The 20,138-nt window shown below is 38.6% G+C and overlaps 1 protein-coding gene across 3 annotated transcripts in view; it reads left to right on the top strand.

The window, feature by feature from the left end:
- The window catches only part of WASF1 (WASP family member 1), a 71,260-nt gene that overhangs the window by 37,372 nt on the left and 13,750 nt on the right, over positions 1-20,138 (top strand). For 2 of the 3 annotated variants that reach the window (XM_087942382.1, XM_087942395.1), the window contains exons 2-3: positions 12,678-12,836; positions 17,606-17,740. In XM_087942382.1, the coding sequence (XP_087798508.1) occupies positions 12,704-12,836; positions 17,606-17,740 (268 nt within the window). In that variant the 5' untranslated portion in view covers positions 12,678-12,703. Of the gene's footprint in view, positions 1-9,278; positions 9,341-12,677; positions 12,837-17,605; positions 17,741-20,138 lie in introns of those variants that run through there. The other variant, XM_087942389.1, reaches the window with a different exon arrangement.

Raw genomic sequence — 20,138 nt, forward strand, 5'->3', positions numbered from 1 at the left:
TCATTGGAAAATGGTCACAAGATGATATTTTATCAATATTTTATCATTCACAATCATTACATAAAGTGATAGTTGTCGGATTTAAAAATATTTAGCTTATTAAATTAACTACAGGCAAAGCAGGAATAAAGAAATATAATTCTAATTTCAGAGCAGCTGCTTTCTTGTGATATAATGAGAGATTAAACACTTCTGGCTTTGTATAAATAAGAAAGGGAAAAAATGGCTGAAAAGCTTTAATATAGTAAATTATACCATTTTATATTGATTTATTAAATAAGTCTGAAGTAGTATTATGAATCATTTTTGGAATAATTGGAAAGCATATAATACCTTCATGATATCACTCATTCTATTTTAAGTATCTGATGCCATTGATTATTTCGTTAGCTTCTAGTTTTCCATTTAAATGCCACAACAGGCTAATGCCAAGAGCTGTGCAGTCTTATTTTCCCTCATTTAGTTATTTATTTTGAACATAGTCATTCATTCTGCACACATGGTAGCATGAATTTTGGAATTGGGAACTAGTATGGTGTAGTAGATAAAGGCACCAGGTTAGAAACCAGAGATTGTGAGTTCTAGTCCATCTTTAGACATAAAGCCAGTTGGATGACTTTGAACCAATCATTCTTAGTCCTAGGAAACAGACAAGGACAAACTATTTCTGAAAAAATTGCCAAGAAGACTACAGGGCTTTATCTGAACAGCAGTCAGGGGCACACAACATACATACATACAGAGAGATTTTTGAGTCACGAAAGAAATTATTATTCTGTGGAGTTTTAAAAGAAGTTCTAGTCATCACTAGTTTCCTCTCAGCAGCCTTTAGAAAAATAGATTTGTTGTTAAAAAAGAATTATTTTGAATTCTAATTCATTTGTGCAGAGGGTAGCATGTTTTATAGCATCATGGGGATTGGTGATGCCTATAAAGATTAATAAACGCTCAGCTCTGCGAATAACGAATTGCAATGTATTTTGCTGTGTTTTTATAGTTGCTTAAAGAAAATATAAATTCTAGAATTTGAAAGAAACATTGTAAATATAATTTAAAATTGCAGTATGAAATAGTTTTGAATTAAAAAGCAAGATGTTCTGAAACAGGAGATTGTAGATTTTTAAAAATTATATTTATACTCTGAGAATGTTTGTATGTATATTACTGTAGACATTTCTTATCAAATATACCTGTTCTGGTAAATTACAGGCATAAAACTTTCATATCCTCTTTAATCAATCTTGTGTGCTGTGTTGGCTTTGCAGGTCATGCACTTACACTTTGCATTCGTTTTGCAAGTCAATACTGGAGTGGAAAAAAGAGGATTTCAGGCAAATAGTAAATAGATTTGGTTTCCCCAGTCGAATGTTGAAGATATTGAATAATTTATGAAATTCAACTCTGATGGTCATGTAGTCCGTCCTGAAAAAAATTGTTCTCTGCTCAGAAACCAGTGGCTGATAGCCCAGTTTGCAGAAGATATTGAAAATTGTGGTGGCAGTATTGTTTTTCTAGACCTATTTCCATATAGGTAGAGGTCTGCTTTTCAGCGTGAAACAATATTGTCAACCTCTTTATTCAGGCCTTTACTGTGACTTTTCTTGGGAGAAGAATAATGGATATGCAGTTCTGCTACATTTACTTGACCTCTCAGCTGTTTTTGGTTTCATTGACCATAGTATCATATCACAGATTGCCTCTGAGAATTAAAGTTTAGTGTCAGGGTTCTGGCAGTTACTCCAATTAAATCATGAGCCTTGAGCCACACTCCCAAAACTAAAGATAATTTATTTGAAGCTACCATTCTACGTCTGGCACTAACCTGGCTAGCCAACTCTGAGATACGTAATTCACTGTCACCCTTTCCCCCCCACCCTTCTGGGTGTATCATCCAACAAAAAACGTCCATAGCCAAGAGTCATCAATCATGGCAGAATCAGTCTTTGAAGAAAATATGAATGGAATGTACTTTCAATTCCACACTATTGCCTGAACTCCCCCCCCCTTCTTTCTGTTGTCAACTATAAAACGTGTATACAAAATGTTTTATGAGTTGACATTTAGGGCATATTTCTACAGTACTTCCTGTACTACTGGCAGGGACAATTGACAATTAACATTAGTGAGTGAATTTTTAAAAATAACTTCTTTCTTGTCCTCATTGCTATTTAATGTCTATGGGCACTCTAGGTGCAATTATCAGGTGATGCAGGAGAGTCTGAAGTTCTAGGATATCTGGATGCTGTGATGGGCTGGATGAGGCTAAAATAATGATAGCATGATGTCCAATGAGGGGCTATTTTCATAGTCCCGAGAATAGGAAATTTATTTATAGATAGGATTACACTTCTCCTTCTACATATTTAATCATTAACCATTATTTACACTTAAATCAGATGTCAAACCTTGAGTGTCCAAGTATTTAAATCCCTTCTAAAAACTGCTATTAAACTGTATTTTCCAGTTCTCTAGTATAGAATGTCACATACACACATACACACAAATATGTGTGGGGGTGTATAATGCCACATATTTTATTAAAAGACCATCAAATCAACTTCAGCTTGATTTCAAATTCTTAATCTGTTAGTAAAGATGAGAATTTATAGTCATGTTACCATTCACGAGCTTCTCATGCATGCATTGAGTTAGTGTTAGTATATTTGCAAATAACCATGATGAATTGCTATCTACATTTATCATTGTGCGTTATCTAATAATTTTCAGTGGAGAAGCTATGTGATAAATCTAAAATGTCTGTTTTTACAGCAGGTTTTCTGCCACTGATTTATCATTTCTTTCCATATATTCGTTGCTATCTCTGAGCAACCATATGATGGGAAAATTATTTTCTGTATTTTTCACTTTTTTATTTAAGAAATTGCTAGTTATTTAGAACTAGCATGTAAAACATGCCATTTAAACTATTAAGTCCAAAGCATTGCTCTGTTCAGAAATCCAAATTAAAGCATTTCTGACATCTAGCATTCATTTGTTTCAATGAAGAGAAGCCCACCATTTCTCTAGATAGGTAGTTTTATTGCCAATTTCTTTCATGTTGAAAAGGTTTTTTTTCCCCAGCTAGAATTTGTCTCCATGATAGCTAAATCCACTATTTCATGTTTTACAATGTAGAATAATGAAAAACATCTCTTAACCTTCAGCATGATATATTTCCAATTATTTGAAGGATGTTATTTCATTCTCCCTCAATTTTTCTCCTCTGAATGCTAAACATTCAGTCTCTCTTCGTAGCATTTAGTTTCTTGTTTCCTGTTCATCCTCACTTACCTTGACTGAATCCTCTTAAACTGTAGTGCTCCATAATAGTATTACCAAAACAGAATAAAATGGGAAGGTTATTTCCCATGATTTGAAAATTATATTTCAGTTGATACCACCTAAAATTGTACCTGCCTGTTTTATGCTAGTTCATATTCAGTTTGCAGTTAATTACTATTCCAGGATCTCCCTTTTTATTGTTTATAATAATACTCTATGAGATATGCTGATCTGAGAGAGTGATTGGCTGAAAGTCTTCCAGTGAATTTCCATTTCCATGGCTGAGGATACACTTGAATCTTGTCTCCCAGATAGTAGTTCGTCATTCTAACCATTACATCACATTGGCTCCCTTTACTAAAGAAATTAAATAAACAAAAATGTTAATCTAGTAACACTTGCTCTTTACAAATCTCTGGTGACTTCTGGAAAATAAAGCATGTTTATAAAACTGTTTTTAAAAGTGTCTAACATCCCCAGGTAATTCAAGACCATCACAACTGTATGTAAAATCTAAATTATTTGCCAACCTATGTTGAAAATAATAGAGTCATACGGTATTAAAATCCCATTAAACAATTGTGACAAGCAGTAGCAATGTGTCAATTTTAAATTTTAATATGATGAATGTTGATAAGTATAACCAATGCAAACAAACGTTCTTTTGGGGTCTTCCAAAAGTTTATACAAGTAGAAAGTGGTCCTGGGAGAAAAAAGTTTAAAAGACATTGTTTATAAGGTCATTCTCCCATACGCTGCTTTGTGAGTCCAGGAATGGAATGGGTTAAGCTCCTCCTTCTGACATCATAGACCTGAGTCTGCCACTATAAAAAGCCAGCCTCTGGCTGGCCTGCCCATCTTTTGGCTCAGCTTCTTGTCTGAGAGCATAGTCTCTGGAAGAAGTGTTTTTAAACAGCTAAAGGAAAGGTTTGAACTCAAAGAGACAGCAATAAATTTAAAATCCAGCTCCTGGGGATCTGGTAGAGCTCTGTCTCTGGGGATCCACTCTCCTGCAGCGCTGAGGCTTTGGCCCTGCAGCGCAAGGACTGCGGACCCAGGGAACGTTCAAAGGAACCTACCACGCAGCCCCACTGATCACAACCTCGTTGTTGATGCCGCCGGCCAAGCTGCTTTATAGCTGACTCCAGAGCTTCGTTCCTGCTGCTTCTCAGCTGTTCCGGCTTAATTCGATAGCTCGGGGCCTGGTAAGAGCCTAAGGAGTGAGGATGGTGGCTAGGCTGTCCCAGGGCCACCCCACCTGGCGGGTGGCCATTTTAGAGTTGCTGGGCAGCTATTTTGTTTTGGGGGAAAGTGCCTCCCCAAGGCCTCACAGTCTCCTGACTCACCTGGCCTAGGCAATGGGAAGCACCTACATGGGGGAAGCTCACAGCAGCCTTGGTGTCTGCTCTGTTAGCCAGATGGAGAGGGAAGCCCCGCAACCTGGCCCCAAAGGACTGGGAAGACTCCCAAGCCCTTTTGAGGAAAAAGAAAAGACAAAGAGGCCTTTCTGCTAACAGAGAGGCTGTGGCACTTAAGGAACAGTTTGCAAAAGGCTCAGATGCAGGCTCAGATTCAACATGCTTCTCATTCTGGGGAGGTGCACAGTAGCCCAGAAGTTTCTTCCAAGGGGAGTGAATCTGCTCACAGTCACCTGTTAGCTTGGTCCCCAGAGAGAGTGGAGGAAGAACCATTTCCCCAGGACCTAAGCAGATCAGGGCCTTCCTCTAGACAGGCTACCTGGGGGCCTGGTCCTTCCTTCCTTGGTGGTCAGGGGGCTCAAGGGGGGAATAGGCCTAGGCCTGAAGCAACCTACACCCCCACAGCTGTGGGCCTACGTCCTGAGGAGAATAGGCCCGAGAACCTTAGGGAAATGGTCTCTGTAGCCATAAGGCAGGGCCTAGCAGAAGAATTTAAACAATTCCTTCACCCACAAGGGGAAGGCATGACTTGTTACATCAGGGTTTTCCCCAAGGGGTCCCCTACTCTCAGAAGGGTGTTCCCAGACAGCAGTTCTGTTTCCAGCCCTCCCATTCGGAGTGGGGGGAGGAAAAAGAGGAAGACTATTCCAAGGCCTCTGACCATAGTCGCTCTACTCATTCTGAGGAAGAGGAAAGGAGAACTCATAGACCCCAATATGTCTGAGGAAGAGGACTTTAGAGTTGATCACCCCCCTCAGCAGGGGTTTTCAGGCTTTTCTTATTCAAGCCTCTGTTACACAAGGCTTTGGTTACTGTACAGCTAAGCCCTGAGGAGGTGGCCCCAGAACCATAAGGTACCACATTTGGCCACACTGATTCGTTGTTCTCCAAGCCAGTGGTGCAAATGGAGGTCCTCCCCTCCCCACTGATTTTCCTTGATCTAGTGAAGGAACAGTGCACCTCTCCAGGGGCGGGGCCTTGCCTGTCTGCTCATGACAGACAATTCTATAATGTGGGCCTGTCCCTGGCCAATGCCCGGCTTGTACCTTTGGTGGATACTTCGGTGGTGGCATTGTTTCTTCCTCAGGCACCCCCATCGAACCAGAGGATGTGCTCAAGGCAGAGGACAAATGGTTTGAGCAAACCCTCAAGCGCATTCATCAGGCAGCAGCTTGGGTGATTAGAGCATCAATGGCAGCCTTGTTTTTTACAAGATCTTCACTACGCTGTTTTCACCAGCTTCAGGAGAGACTCCCAGCCACCGAATTGAAGCACACCAAGATCTCAATAAGATAATTGCGGTGGCAGAGTTTACGGCAGACACCACTCTGAGCTCGGCCAAGTTCGCTTCCAGGGCCATGGCTTCTTCAGTGGCGGCCAGGCAGCTACTTTGGCTACGCAACTGGCAATCCGACTCCCACCGTACATGGAAGTTGGCATCGGCTCCATGCATGGGCGATAAGCTATTTGGCGACGTCCTTGAACCATACTTGACAGAGACCAAGGACAAGAGGAAGGTCCTCTCTTCAGCAGGGAAAAGGTCCGAGTATCGCCCCGGGCCATACTTTTGCCCCTCATCTTTCAGACCCAAAACCAGCTCTTGGTTCTCTAGAGGTCAGAGGTCCTTTCCTGCTTGCCAAGAACAGTGTACTGAAGCTTCCAGCAGGCAGCAACAGCCCCCCAGTAAACAGCCCTTTTGAGGGGGAGGAGGTTGTTCATTCAAACGCTCGAAATGGGTGCCTCATATCCCCCCCATCGGAGGCCGTTTGGCTTTTTTCGCCTCCAGATGGGAGGAGTCTACATTGGATGCCTGGGTTCTTGAGATGGTCAGGTCGGGCCTCCAACTGGAGTTTTTCTCCCCACCTCCATGATGGTTTGTTCGCTGCCCCACCTCCAGGGACTGATCTAAATGGGCCCTTACAGAATCGGCAATCCAACATCTCGTGACCTCCTCTCCTCCATAGACCTCATGGAGGCTTATCTCCACATTCCTATCTGGCCTCATCATCGCCAGTTTCTCCATTTTTGTTATCAGAACAACCATTTCCATTATCAGGCTTTACCCTTTGGTCTCTTGTCGGCCCCAAGAGTCTTCATGAAAGTCCTGGCAGCTTTGGAAGCTTCGCTTCATACCATACCAGTGAGGGTCCAGTGCTACCTGGACGACATACTCATCCAATCATAGTCGACCCACTCGGCCCATCGCGACCTTCACATCACATTGCAGAGCCTAAGAGACCACGGGTTCTTGACCAACCTAAGGAAAAATCACCTTTCCCCGCCGACCAGGTTGCTTCACCTCGGGGTGGTTATAGATGCGTCACTTTGCGAGGTGTTCCTCTCCCCGGACCGAGGGGAGACCCTTCACAGTGGTGTCAGTCAGATTCAGTGTCAGAGCACTGTCCTGTTGTCTCTACTGTCCCAGATCCTGGGAAAGATGATCTCCTGCATTGGGATCATCCCGTGGGCCCGTCTCCATTCCCAGGAACTCCAATAGTTCTTGCTCCCCTTTCAATGCGCAGGAACCAGCCATTCTATCATAAGGGTACAAGTTCCTTCTCAGGTCCTTCGCTCCTTTGCATGGTGGCAGTCTCAGGCTCTAGAGAGGGGTTTTCCCTTCAAGGAGCCAGACAGGATCTGGCTCATCACAGATGCCGGTCTCCATGGCTGGGGAACCCATCTGGAGGGGGAACTAGCCCAGGAGTGTTGGTCACAGTCAGAAAGGACATGCCCCATAAATTGTCTGGAACTCAGGGCTATTTTCTTAGCCCTGAAACACTTCCGGAACAGGGTGGCTGCTCACCATGTGTTAGTCATGGCGGACAATGTGGCCGCAAAGGCCCATGTCAACAGGCAAGGGGGGCCCAGGTCCAGGGCCTTGATGAGAAAGGCAGAGCACCTGGGGAGGTGGGCGGAGAGACACCTTTCAATCAGGGTGGACCATATATCGGGAGTCGACAATGTCCAGGCCAACTGGTTGAGTTGGTCCGCAGTAGACCAGTCAGAGTGGAGTCTATACCCCTCTCTGTTTCAGGACTTGTTATGCCGATTTGATCCTCCAACCGTAGACCCCCCCAGAATGCCCAATTGGGCAGGTTCTTCACCAGGTTTCCGACCCAGGGAGCAGAGGGGACCAATGCACTTTGGAGTGCCTGACCTCTGAATTTCCTCTACACCTTTCCTCCTCTTCCAATTATTCCGGTTGTAATTCAGAAGTTGTTGGAGGAAAAGGCAGAGCTAGTTCTCCTGGCGCCCCAGTGGCCCAGGAGACTCTGGTTTGGAGATTTGGTGAACCTGTCTGTGGCCCAGCCATGGAAGATTCCAACATCCAAGATCTCCCTGCATCAGGGGTCATTAGTTCACCCAAACCCCCAGTGGTTCAGCTTAACCATTTGGCGCTTGAGCAGCAATCTATGAAGGCTTCCAACTTTCCTGAAAAGGTAATTGACACCATTCAAGCTCTCTCCCCTGTTCTATCCTGGGAGGGATATGCTTCTCATCACCCTTTGGTGCACAGATTCCTAATGGGGGCATACAACCTTAGTCCCCCTGTTGTACATAGGCTTCCCATTTGGGATTTACCTAAAGTGTTACAAGCTCTAACGAGGCCCCCTTTTGAGCCCCTCAGATCTGTATCTCTACAAATATTGTCCCTCAGGGCACAATTTTTAGTGGCTTTTACCTCGGGCGGGAGAGTGTCGGAATTAGCAGCACTCTCGGTATGACAGGACCTGTGTCTTTTCCATCAGAGCAGGGTAGTTCTTAGGTTAGACCCCACGTTTGTCCCTAAGATAAACACATGGTTTCACCGGGTGCAAGATGTTGTGTTGCTAGACTTTTGCCCCAGACCACAACATGAATTGGAACACAGGTGGCATACGTTGGATGTGAGGCGGGCCCTTCGGATTTACATCAAATGGATGGTGGCCTTTCGAAAATCTGAAGCCATGTTTGTGTCATTCCATCCCTCTACCCTGGGGAACAAGGTGACTGCATTGACAATTGGTAGGTGGATTAGAGCTTGTATATCCAAGGCGTACCAAACTTTGTCCATGCCAGTTCCCAGACACGTCACGGCCCACTCCACTAGGACTGCAGCTACTTCAGTCGCCTGGTCTACTCAGGCGTCACTAGAGGAGATCTGCAGAATGGCTACCTGGGCTTCGCCTTTGCCATTTGTACGGCATTATCTCCTGAATTCATTTGCTTCAGCCCAGGCATTGTTTGGTCAGAGAGTGCTTCAACAGGTGGTTCCTCAGTCGGAGTGACTGGACCAGACGTTGGCCCTCCCATGGACATGCAGGCTTTGGTATGTCCCATTCCTGAACCCTCGAAGCAGTGTATAGGAGAACGGGCATTGGTATAATTACCTGAGAACGCCCTTTCTATCTATGCTGCAAGAGAGTCCAACCCTACCCTATACATCTGGTTATGATGGTTGGGGAGGGGTGAAATTAATTTCTTCTTTATCTTCCAGAGACACATTACGTCTGTCAAGTATCCTCGCCTAAAAGATGGGCAGGCCTGCCAGAGGCTGGCTTTTTATAGTGGCAGACTCAGCTCTATGATGTCAGAAGGAGGAGCTTAACCCATTCCATTCCTGGACTCTCTTGCAGCGTAGATAGAAAGGGTGTTCTCAGGTAATTATACCAACGCCCAGTCTCTTTAGGATTTGCTCTAAAATTTGCTCAGAAGTTGATGTCAGATTGATTAAATTTTAGTTTCTCAGAATGAAGGAAAACACTCCTCCTCAGATTATCTGCTACTTTACCTTTTTTCATAATTTAAAAAATATAATTAATAATGATTCTGTTAGACCATGATTTATTTCCTTTAGTATCCTATGATGGAATTTGATGAACCTAGAGATTTAAACTCATTCAAAATAAACAGATATTAATTATGAAACTTAAGTTTCACTTCTGCCCTTTCACAACTGACTGATGTACCTTGTGCTTGGAAAAACTGGACCAAAATAGGAATTTTACAGAATTTCTTTGTAATCTATTATCATTGTCATATCTTCATGGAACAACTGGTATACTAGTTTCACACATGGTTTCTCCATTATGCCTTTCTTTTGGTAAAATAAATGATGACATGGTATAATATGTATTGTTCATCTGAGATTGTACCTACTTTTAAAAACTGCTAAAGACCAGATGATTTTTACTATATCCTGACATATAAAAACCATAAATCTCAAAGGGGTGTACTTTATTTTTCAGATTATTGTATATTTGCTATATCTTATTTTATATTCCCTTAAAATCAAGTACTTACTTTCCCCATCATTTTTAACACACGATTGTAGAATGCATTTACATTTCTCAGCTTAGATCATTCCATAAGTTTTGGACTACATCTTCTGTCATCCCACATGATTAGTTAAGATGCCATAATGCAGGCAGTTAGAGAAATCCAAATTTGGAAAAATTGATTTATACCATCTGGCACAATTGGTAGAACTATAAAATATAAGCACTCCCAGCTTCACAAACAATGAATGAATAGTAAAGAGGCTCAGTGCAGAATAGTACAAGATTTCTATAGTTTCTATAGTTTCTTTTTTTTTTTTTAAAACAAGTTTTATTAATTTTTAAAACACACAAATTATCATTATTCATTACATGTTTAAACCTTTTTCCCTTGTAAATTTAACAAGTCAGATAAATTATGATTCTGTTTTAAACCATTTCCATATAATATACCAAAACCTCTTATTCAATTTCTCTTTACTTCTCTTTACTCTTATTCAATATCATTATTATTATTTCATCTGTTTCTTTCTGACTTAGTTACCATTATTCTCATTCTATATTTCTACAAGTTTTTACCAATTCTCTCCCCAAAAAGACATATACACACAACACACAAAACATAAAAAAATATCTTTTTGAAAGTAACTTGGACCCAGGTATCTCTCTCTTCATGGACTTCAATTATATTCATGCTCATCTTACATATCATTACTTATTTTATTTACCATTCTAAGCCTTCTATATTAACTTCTCCACATATTTCACACTTCTTAATTCTACCTTAATTAATCATCTTAGTTTAAATCATTATATTTGTATCTTTTGTCCATTTTTTATCATCCCTTTGTCTCATCCCTTATGAAAAAAAAGAAAATCAGTTTCTCCTGAAATCATTAATCAGAGTATGATGCCTTTCTATCTCCCCCTAAGTTAATCAAATTAATCTTTAAAATAATATCTAATACCCAATCAGATTTTGCTTGGTACATTCTATCTAACTAATACATCCAACACAATTAAGTGCATAATTAGAGAATAAATCCAAATATTAAAAGAAATACTATAATAAAAATTTTATAATAACATCAATACCATAATTTTATTAAACTCTTTAATTAAAACAATATTCTAAACCTCTCCTATTATTAAGTTTTAAAACCAATCATTTTTAAACATTTTAACATTTTAATCTCTTATCAACTCTTAAACCATTGCAATACTACCATCTCATCTTATGTACCTTGCAAAATCTTTTTTTAAAAAAAAAAAATTATACTTTATCCATTATCCATAAAAATTCCTTTTTCCATTTAATTTCAAAACGTTGTAGCTTTTCTCCACCTTTTCCCTTTCTTTCTTTTCCCAACAAACCTTTCTACCCCCCTTCTTCTAGCCTCTGCCTTACCGGCTTCCCTTCTCTGTCGTATTTCTTTTCCCCTTTGTTTACAATCATCATATTGGTTTTGCACTTTATTTTTCCCTTTCTTAAATGTTTTTTAGATCTTAAGTCCTTAAATCCTTTAGTTTTCTTCTTTTCTCTTCTTTTCTTTTCTTTCTCTCTTCCTTTTTCTGGATCAAATTCTGAGATTCATTAAAGATGGCTCCTTCCTTTCTTTCTTGTTCCTCTGCTGTCTTCATCTGTTGTAATTTTTGTTGATAATTAGTAAGCGCCATTTCTAAGAAAAGGAAAGCTTCTTCCACACCATTTCTTAGTTCCTCAACAGAAAGAGCCATTATAAATCTTCTTTTCTTTTCTCCTTCTTTCTTCTTACAACAACCAGAATATTCAAAAGAAAATAAAAAAGATAGAACAGTCCCAAAGTTATCAATCAGTCCAAACCAAGGCAGAGTTCTCACTTTCTCCTTCTGGGGTGATATCAATCAAAGAGAAAGAAAGTCCATAATCTGTTTAAAGTCTTGTTACAATATATTCTAGTCTTCAAATCCTTAAGGCATCTGCTCCAACAAATCTTAGCATACAAATATTTTCTTTTTAATCCTCTCTCTTCCCACTCATCGCTTAAAACCAATTTCCACCTAAAAATAGGTTTCTTAATATCCAGTTATTTATTCCGTAGGAAAAGAGGGAAAGCTATCCTTTCAGCACCTTCAAGCAGCCGCTTTTTTCCTCTTCTGGCAGGTATTATTCAGAAAGTCATACTTTTCAGGAATTTTATTAAATATGTCTTAGAGTCCTAGGAGCCAAGAAAAACTTTCTCCTCTCAATCACTTTCTCCACTTCCTCCTGCGCATTCTTACCCGGCTGCCAGCTTCTTTGTGGCGGCCATTACGGACCGCCGCTGCACCGTCCTGGGAAAAGGGGTTCTGCCGGCCAGGAGGGGGTCTGCAACACCCCAGTCCCTTCTCCGGATCCCCCTACCTTCAGCTGCCCCTGCAGGTCAGCCTAGCTCCGTACCCGGCTGGGTCGGAGCCCCAAAAACGGCTAGCGCGGCAGGGATCGCGCAGCCGCATAATCCTGCCGCTCGCCCGAAGCCGACAAACCGGAAGACCAGTTTCTATAGTTTCAATAGTTCTATGAGGAAATCATCATATAAGCACCAACCAAAACGTCCTATTTTGCATCTGACAACCCTGCTTTTCACAGGTGTCTTAATTGTATTTTCAAATGTTTGTCATCCTTTGTACAACTTATTTGGAAATAAACAACACTGAAACACTGAATTATATTTTAATTTGTTCTTCTGTTTCTTCACAGGATTGATAGCTGCTTGATATTTCAGAATGCCTCTGGTAAAAAGAAACATAGACCCTAGATATCTTTGCCATACAGCTCTACCACGAGGCATTAAGAATGAACTGGAATGTGTTACTAATATTTCTTTGGCAAATATTATAAGACAATTAAGCAGCCTAAGTAAGTATTTCATTTATTAAGAATTTATTTATTTTAAAGGTAAATTTCATATGACAAATCTGTGTGGCTTTAACCTGAATCCCATTTCATTATGTTCACTTTTAATTTAAAAAAAAATATTATTCTCCCATCCCCTGTGTATTTAACAAAATGTGCTATGTGTAACTTCCTTTATGTATATTTTGTGTATGAGAATACACATAATACATGTATACATATACGTATGTGTTTATTTTCGTAGATTTTCACGGATGTAGGTATGCAGGTTTTGGCGTGTTTGGGTCTTTTCCTGTGTAAGATTAAGAGTATCTTGGCCAAGATACATATGTGTATATATATGATGTATACACATCATATGCATGCATGATGCATGATGCATGTGTGTGTGTGTGTATACATACTGCTTGCACTGCTTGCACTGGCACGAAGCCGAAAGCACCAGCCTGAGGATGGCGAGTGGGACCTCACCGAAACGTCGCCAAGATACTCTTAATCTTACAAGGGAAAAGACCCGAACACACCTAGACCTACATACCTATACCCGTGAAAATCTACGAAAACAAATATATATACACACACACACACACACACACACACACACATGTACAGAGACAGAGAGAGACAGAGAGAGGGAGGGAGAGACAGAGACAGATGTTTTCTTATGTTTTCGTGAGTATTTATATGTATGGTATTCAGCTTTGTTTGAGTATTTTCCCACATCTTTATAGTTGTGCTTTTAAAGTTGTAGCGATGTTTCGGCAGAATCTCATCTGTCATCATCAGGCTTGTGTATTGGGTTCGTCTTCATTGTGTGAACCAGGCTTTCGCAGCCGTTTCTGTTTTAAATTTGGTGCTAGCCTTGTGCTTTGTTTTGGGGGCTTTCAGCGCAGCTTGTCTTCAGGTGAATGGAAGAAATGATCAAAGAACTACACGTGGAACAAAAAGCCCCCAATACACAAAACACAACGTTGCCAGCTAATCAAGACAAAAAAAACGCTACAAAACAGACAGAAGATATTAGAAACATCAATCAAGCAGAACATAGCAAACTCCAAGACCAATAAACACAGACCAAGACTCCCAACCAATCAGGATGAAAAAAACACCATTCTAACAAAGCATGAGGCTAGCACCAAATTTAAAACAGAAACAGCTGCAAAAACCTGACACACAAATGACAAAGACGAACCCAATACATGAGCCTGATGATGGCAGATGAGATTCTGCCAAAACGTTGCTACAGCTTTAAAAGCACAACTATAATGACCTGGGAAAATTCCCGAACAAAGCTGAATACTATATATACACACACACACACACACACACACACACACACACACACACACACAGTGTGTGTGTGTGTGTGTATCTATGTCTATATATATCTATATCTATACATATTTTGTGTATGTGTGTGTGCATATAAAACATAATTAATAGGTTCATAATTGTTGTATTCTCCTAGAATATTTCTCCCATCATATTCCACCCATCAGAAAATCAAAGTATTTTTAATTTCAAATCTAGACTTGAAAGAGACTGTAATAAGTGTAGTAAATTAATCTCACTAAATATTAATTTAAAATGGAAATTATGCATGCTTAGACAACTTCCCAGAAAGAGATTCTTAGCAACTGACTAATAATTACAATTATAGTTTTTAATCAATGTATGTTTTTTCAGTTGTGATTGAATCTGTGTTTCTTTCAAAGCAGTTGGGAAACAAACAGAGACCAGGCAAAGAACAAGTTTGTATTGCCTTATATGGCCCTTCTGGCACACATATGTGCACACCTATCTGTATCCTATTTTTCCTCAACAGAGAAAAAAGAAGGCAAAATACTTGCCTTGCACAATGTAATATTTCTGCTAATGTTGGTGTCATGGCCAAAATCTCCCCCATTTATCATGCCTTTCTATTCTTGGAGAAACTGCCAATTTCTGCTGTATGAAGGGAAAGATCAGGATAAGCAGCCTGCAACCTTTATCTAATAAACACCCAAATTTAGATAACAATGATAAATCTATTGTAAGCAAGTTCAGGAAGAACATAAGTCGGTTCAACTGCATCTTCCAACTAATATCCTTTGGTGCCAAAGAAGTTTCTCTATTAGTAAAGAAATATCATTGAAAGGATGACCCATTGGATCAAGGGATGTCTAGTTGTACTATATTAAAAAACCTGTATCACATGGTCTCCCTCGCTAAATTCTGAACATTGGTTATGATTTGTAAAGCTCTTCAAAAGTAAAGCATCCTCCCTCTATTACATTGCTATTAGATACCTTTCTAAGGCTCTCTTACTATTTAAGATATAATAGAAGTTTACTGAATAAGGGGCTTTCAAAATTTTGTATTTTGGCTGTGTAATCTTGAAAGAATGTTGTCCTGGTACTTGCCTTAATGACATTTTAGGATCAAGTGCATTTTTAAAAATTTTCTCTATCTTTTAGTTAGCCTGTATTTTCTCTGTTGATTATCTTAGCTAGCATGCTCTTTAACACTGCAAGTTATTTAAGATTGATCATATCACTGATGGCTTGATGCACCCAAATTGGAGAAAATAGTAGCTTCCCTCCCCCCCTCCTGAAAAAAAATCAGGCTCGTCTAGCTTCTCTCTCTGTCTCCCTCTCCTTCTCTCTCTCTCTTTCCTACTTTGTTAACTGATCTTCATGATAATCTGATACTGAGCCATGATTCTATTCAGCAAGTCAATGGAAAAATAATTTGTAAATGAAGAAGAAAAGGGGAAATAAAAAGAATCCCATAGTTGTCCTTAAATGAAGTTAGTGCTGTGTGGATATTACGTTTATTATTAGCTTGGATAAGCTTTCTATTTCATTTGTTTTTCCTTTGGATTTCCAGTCTTGTGCCAGGGAATCTATTGAGGTTTAGGCAGAAAACCCATTTTATTCTGAGCCCAAAACATCTGAAATAGATATTCTGAGCTTAGAATATTTTATACATGCATAATATCTGTACAGTTAGAAAAATCTATGCTTACAGTGATGCTGGACTCTGCAGGAAAAATCATATAGCCTGATAGCATTTTGGAAAATACTGCTGGGTGGGGCTGTTTTTTAGTGAAGAGACCTGCACTAAGCACACAGAGTGTTTTTGTTGTTGCTGCTGTTAAGACCAATGGGCATTGTCTTATGCAAAGCTTGAATAGAACATTCTTCACTTTTGCTGTTGAATTAATATTTTTGAACATTTTCTGCCAATTTATGTAGGTTTCTAAATGTCACTAAGTATGATTCTAAGCAGCATTTGTAAATTTAATCCAAGTCTCTCTCTACGGAAACTAAAACAAGGAGCAGCATGTGTGAAACAAATATATCACCACATGGATTATTCATTGAATTTTTAACATAATTATCTTGAGCCTCATGACTACATTATTTGTTGAAGTTTCAAGTATCCTGAGAAGATATCAAATTCAAGATTCAACTACTCTTAAGTGGATTGTCCTATACATGGTCCAGAAACTATAGTTGCCTCCTGAGTTATTCTATCTATTATTTATTCTATCTGTAGGTCATTTTGCATGGTAAGAGACAAGGTAGTAGTTGTAATAATGAGCACTACCTCTCTAGGCACTCTTCAAGTGAAAAGTGTGAATATTTCTTGAAACAGTATTATGAGGCTACTCGTGATAAGTACCATATATATATATATAATTTTAACCCAGATATATAGTGGCTTTAAAAATATCTCTCTGTGTGCGTGTGTGTGTGTGTGTGTGTGCTTGTATGTATGTGTGCATGCACGTGCATATGTTATATGTGTTAAATCTGCAAAAGTTCAAAGGTTTTTCTCAGATAAATAAATTAAAATTCCCCTTAAAATTAAGATTTTGAAATATACTCTTGCATCTTTCTTTTCTTTCCAACTAAATCATTAAATAACTTTTTATCAACAAAGTGATTCTACCAGGAAAAGGTTGAACACAATGAACCAAATATTAGAGGCAATAATTAAAAAAAGAAATAATATTTGTGCATTCCTAATAGAAGAAGCTATAATAGGTTTTCAAATATTTAGCAATTCTGTTTGAATCTTCAGTAAAATACTTAACTGATTAGTCAAAATAATTATATTTAAAGCTGCTAGATGTTCAGTATTTGTGGGAGGGTTTTACTTATGTGTATGAAATTATGAATAAGTAACCACTATACTTCAGTGCTATTTTATTATTGTGGTAATATGCTTACACTTCTAGTTGCATTAATCTTACCATGAACATTCCATTCTTTCTCTTGATCAAAATAGTTTTGGAATCCATTTTATTTCATTTATAACATTTCTACAGATTTTCATTCATAATGCATAGCAGTTATGCAGGTTTCAAATTCTAAACACCTAGAGCTCTGACCAATGGGGAAAACAAACACCAGATGCTTAACTGTTACACCTGAAAAAACACCTGGGATAATTATTGAGAAAAATAGGATATTTCTTGGACTATGAGCATACAAGCTCTTAAGGACTGGAGAAAGCTGCTATTAATGGGCATTTCATGTGTAACTATATACAGGACTCCAATAAAAATACTTATTGAAATTTCTCCTGGATGTTAGCTTTAAGTGCCACAAAACTGTTACTTTCAATGCAATAAACCAATATAGATATCATTATCTTTATTTTTTAAGCTTTTATTTTTATTATATGATGTATATTTAAAATGGAAGTATGATACAACGATCCAAGTCCTTTGAAGCATGTTCATATCGTTAGCCCTATTTTTTTAAAAAAACTTCCTTTTGCAGGTAAATATGCAGAAGATATCTTTGGAGAACTTTTCAATGAGGCGCATAGTTTTTCTTTCCGAGTGAATTCCTTACAAGAACGTGTGGATCGTTTATCTGTCAGTGTTACACAACTTGATCCAAAGGAAGAAGAGCGTGAGTTTTACAAAAATAGTAGATGTGTTACTTTATGGCTTGTACCAGATGTGGTTATCATTTGAAAATATTGGTCCTGAAGACATTTTTATCTATTATTTCCAGTTAGCAGATGTTGCACTATAAATCTAAAGCAAACCAGTATAAACAGCCTTTAAAATATGCCATTGAGAACATAAAATACATGATTGAGAACATGTAAAAGTTGTTTTCGGTATCCCACTGAATAATCTGTGTTCTGAGAGATCAAATTTCAGTTAGCTGTGTTTGAGAGCAGATTTCAAGTGAAATTTGCCATAAAGCAGTTGCCATACTGATACATGCCATAGCTGAGAGTCCTGCACAGGGCTAACAAATACTGATTTGTAAAAACTCATCAGGTTGTTAATTGATTAGATGAAGAGGAAGAAACTGAAATTTGATCCAAAAATATAAGTGGTGGTTCTCTGTTTCATAAAACTAGTTTCACAAAACTAAAAAACTAGTTTCACAAAACTAGTTGAATATGAATATATTTGTTCCATAAAATTATGTTCATGACTTGGATATAATCCTTGAACTGGTAGTGGTATTTAGGAAGCCCTGGGATCAGCTTTGACTTGGTAGCCACTGTGGCCCTATTCCTGGAAAAAACAGTGTTGTTACATTTTTGAAGCTTATCAATAGAAAGGTAGATAGATCCTCTGTATACTGCTCTGGGCTCCTTCAGGAAAAAGCACAATATAAAGATAGCAGTAATTGTAATGCAATAGAAAATCATAAGTCAGTGATATTAGTGAGTAATATACTAATAATATACTAGTGAATTGTGGTAATGAAGAACCAGTGACAAAGTTTATGAAAAACTATGACATTTTGAATGAATGTAGTCTTGTTGAAATGATAGACTTTCTGAAAGGCGGAGGAGGAGGAGGAGGAGGAGAAGTAGTAGTAGTAGTAGTAGTAGTAGTAGTAGTAGTAGTAGTAGTAATGTAGGAGCTGCTTGAATATAGGGAGTCACCTTACAATTGGGATTGGGAGTGCTACCAGAAATTGGTATGGCCATAAAGCAAAAATCACACAACTTCACTGACTTAAAATGGAAAACTTGGCACCCCCTTGTGTTCATTAATTGAGAATCACAGGTAAATAAGTGAATATTCACCCAAATCCAAGCCATTTTGAGGTCTGTCCCTCCCAGCTCTAAGCCTAAGTAAGTGTGTCATCTTACCCCAGCCCAGTCCCAATAGCCTTCACCACCCTGCACTTTGAGATCCCTGCCACTTTGTGCTCTGCTGTCCCATCTCACCTTTGCTACCATATTCTTGCTCCTGCTGCTGAAATTTACCCAGTCTGGTTACCAGTATGGGGCTTTGAGCAGCCAAAAAAACCAAAAAAAAAACCCCCGCACAAAGCAGCTTAAAGGAGCCACAACATGCCAAACCCCCTTTGTGCCATGTTTCTGGACCCTATGAGACTAGTTTTGCACGGCAAAAGATAAAAATAAAAAAGCACAAAGCAGCCCCTTTAAAGTGTTACTATGGAGAGAAAATTTGGAGATAGATGCCCATATATGTTATTTGGCGATTGCAGAGGAAAGACAGGATATTAAAATATAATATAATTTTATGTTATATTTTATATATTTTAAAATAATGTTTTAAAAATTATTTTACTCTATTTTTCAAAAAAGTGTAGGAGGCATAAATCACACTTAGATTAAGCTATTGGCATAATCGCAGCAGGAAACTATGGGAACTTGGAATTGAAAGTTAATCAGTAGAGCTTAATACTCCAGATATTTAAACACTTTAAGGTAGTTTCTGCAAATGTGTTTCTAAAATTTTTGCTTTGGTTTATCTGAAATCACTGATCTGGTTACTCAAAAGCATACCAGTGAAATTTCAGCTATTTCATAAAAAAAAGAAAGAATTTAAGGAAATGTTCCCCTAAGTTTTATAAATTTTATCCATCCTAAACATGGAAAAAAGGTTGAAAAAAAAAATGAAACAAATTAGCATGATTACTCTATCATTTTAATTATAATTGCAATCATTTTAATTACAAAAAAAACACTTACAGTATTTTGCAGTATTAATGTGCCAAGATTTCCAGTACCAAACTTACATAACTTCATTCAAAACCAGGACCATTTTAATTCATCTTCTCTCTTAGAAATGTATGGACTTTCTCAATTAAGAGTTTTAGAATCAATAAATTCAGAGATGGAAAGCATTAGAAGTATTTAATCCTACCAGCTATCATAGCATTTCCACTATGATATTCTTTTGAATATGTTGAACTATAACTTCTGACATACCTATATGGTCTCCTTAGGGCACACTAGTTTATAGAACCCCAGTTTATTAGTTCCTATCAGTTAAACCCAAGTGCCCACCACAAAATTGCTTTCACAAAA

This window comes from Notechis scutatus, chromosome 1 (genome assembly GCF_049901735.1).
Source record: "Notechis scutatus isolate UNSWTSFEM ecotype Mainland chromosome 1, rNotScu1.2, whole genome shotgun sequence".
In the NCBI taxonomy this organism is placed as follows: Eukaryota; Metazoa; Chordata; class Lepidosauria; order Squamata; family Elapidae; genus Notechis; species Notechis scutatus.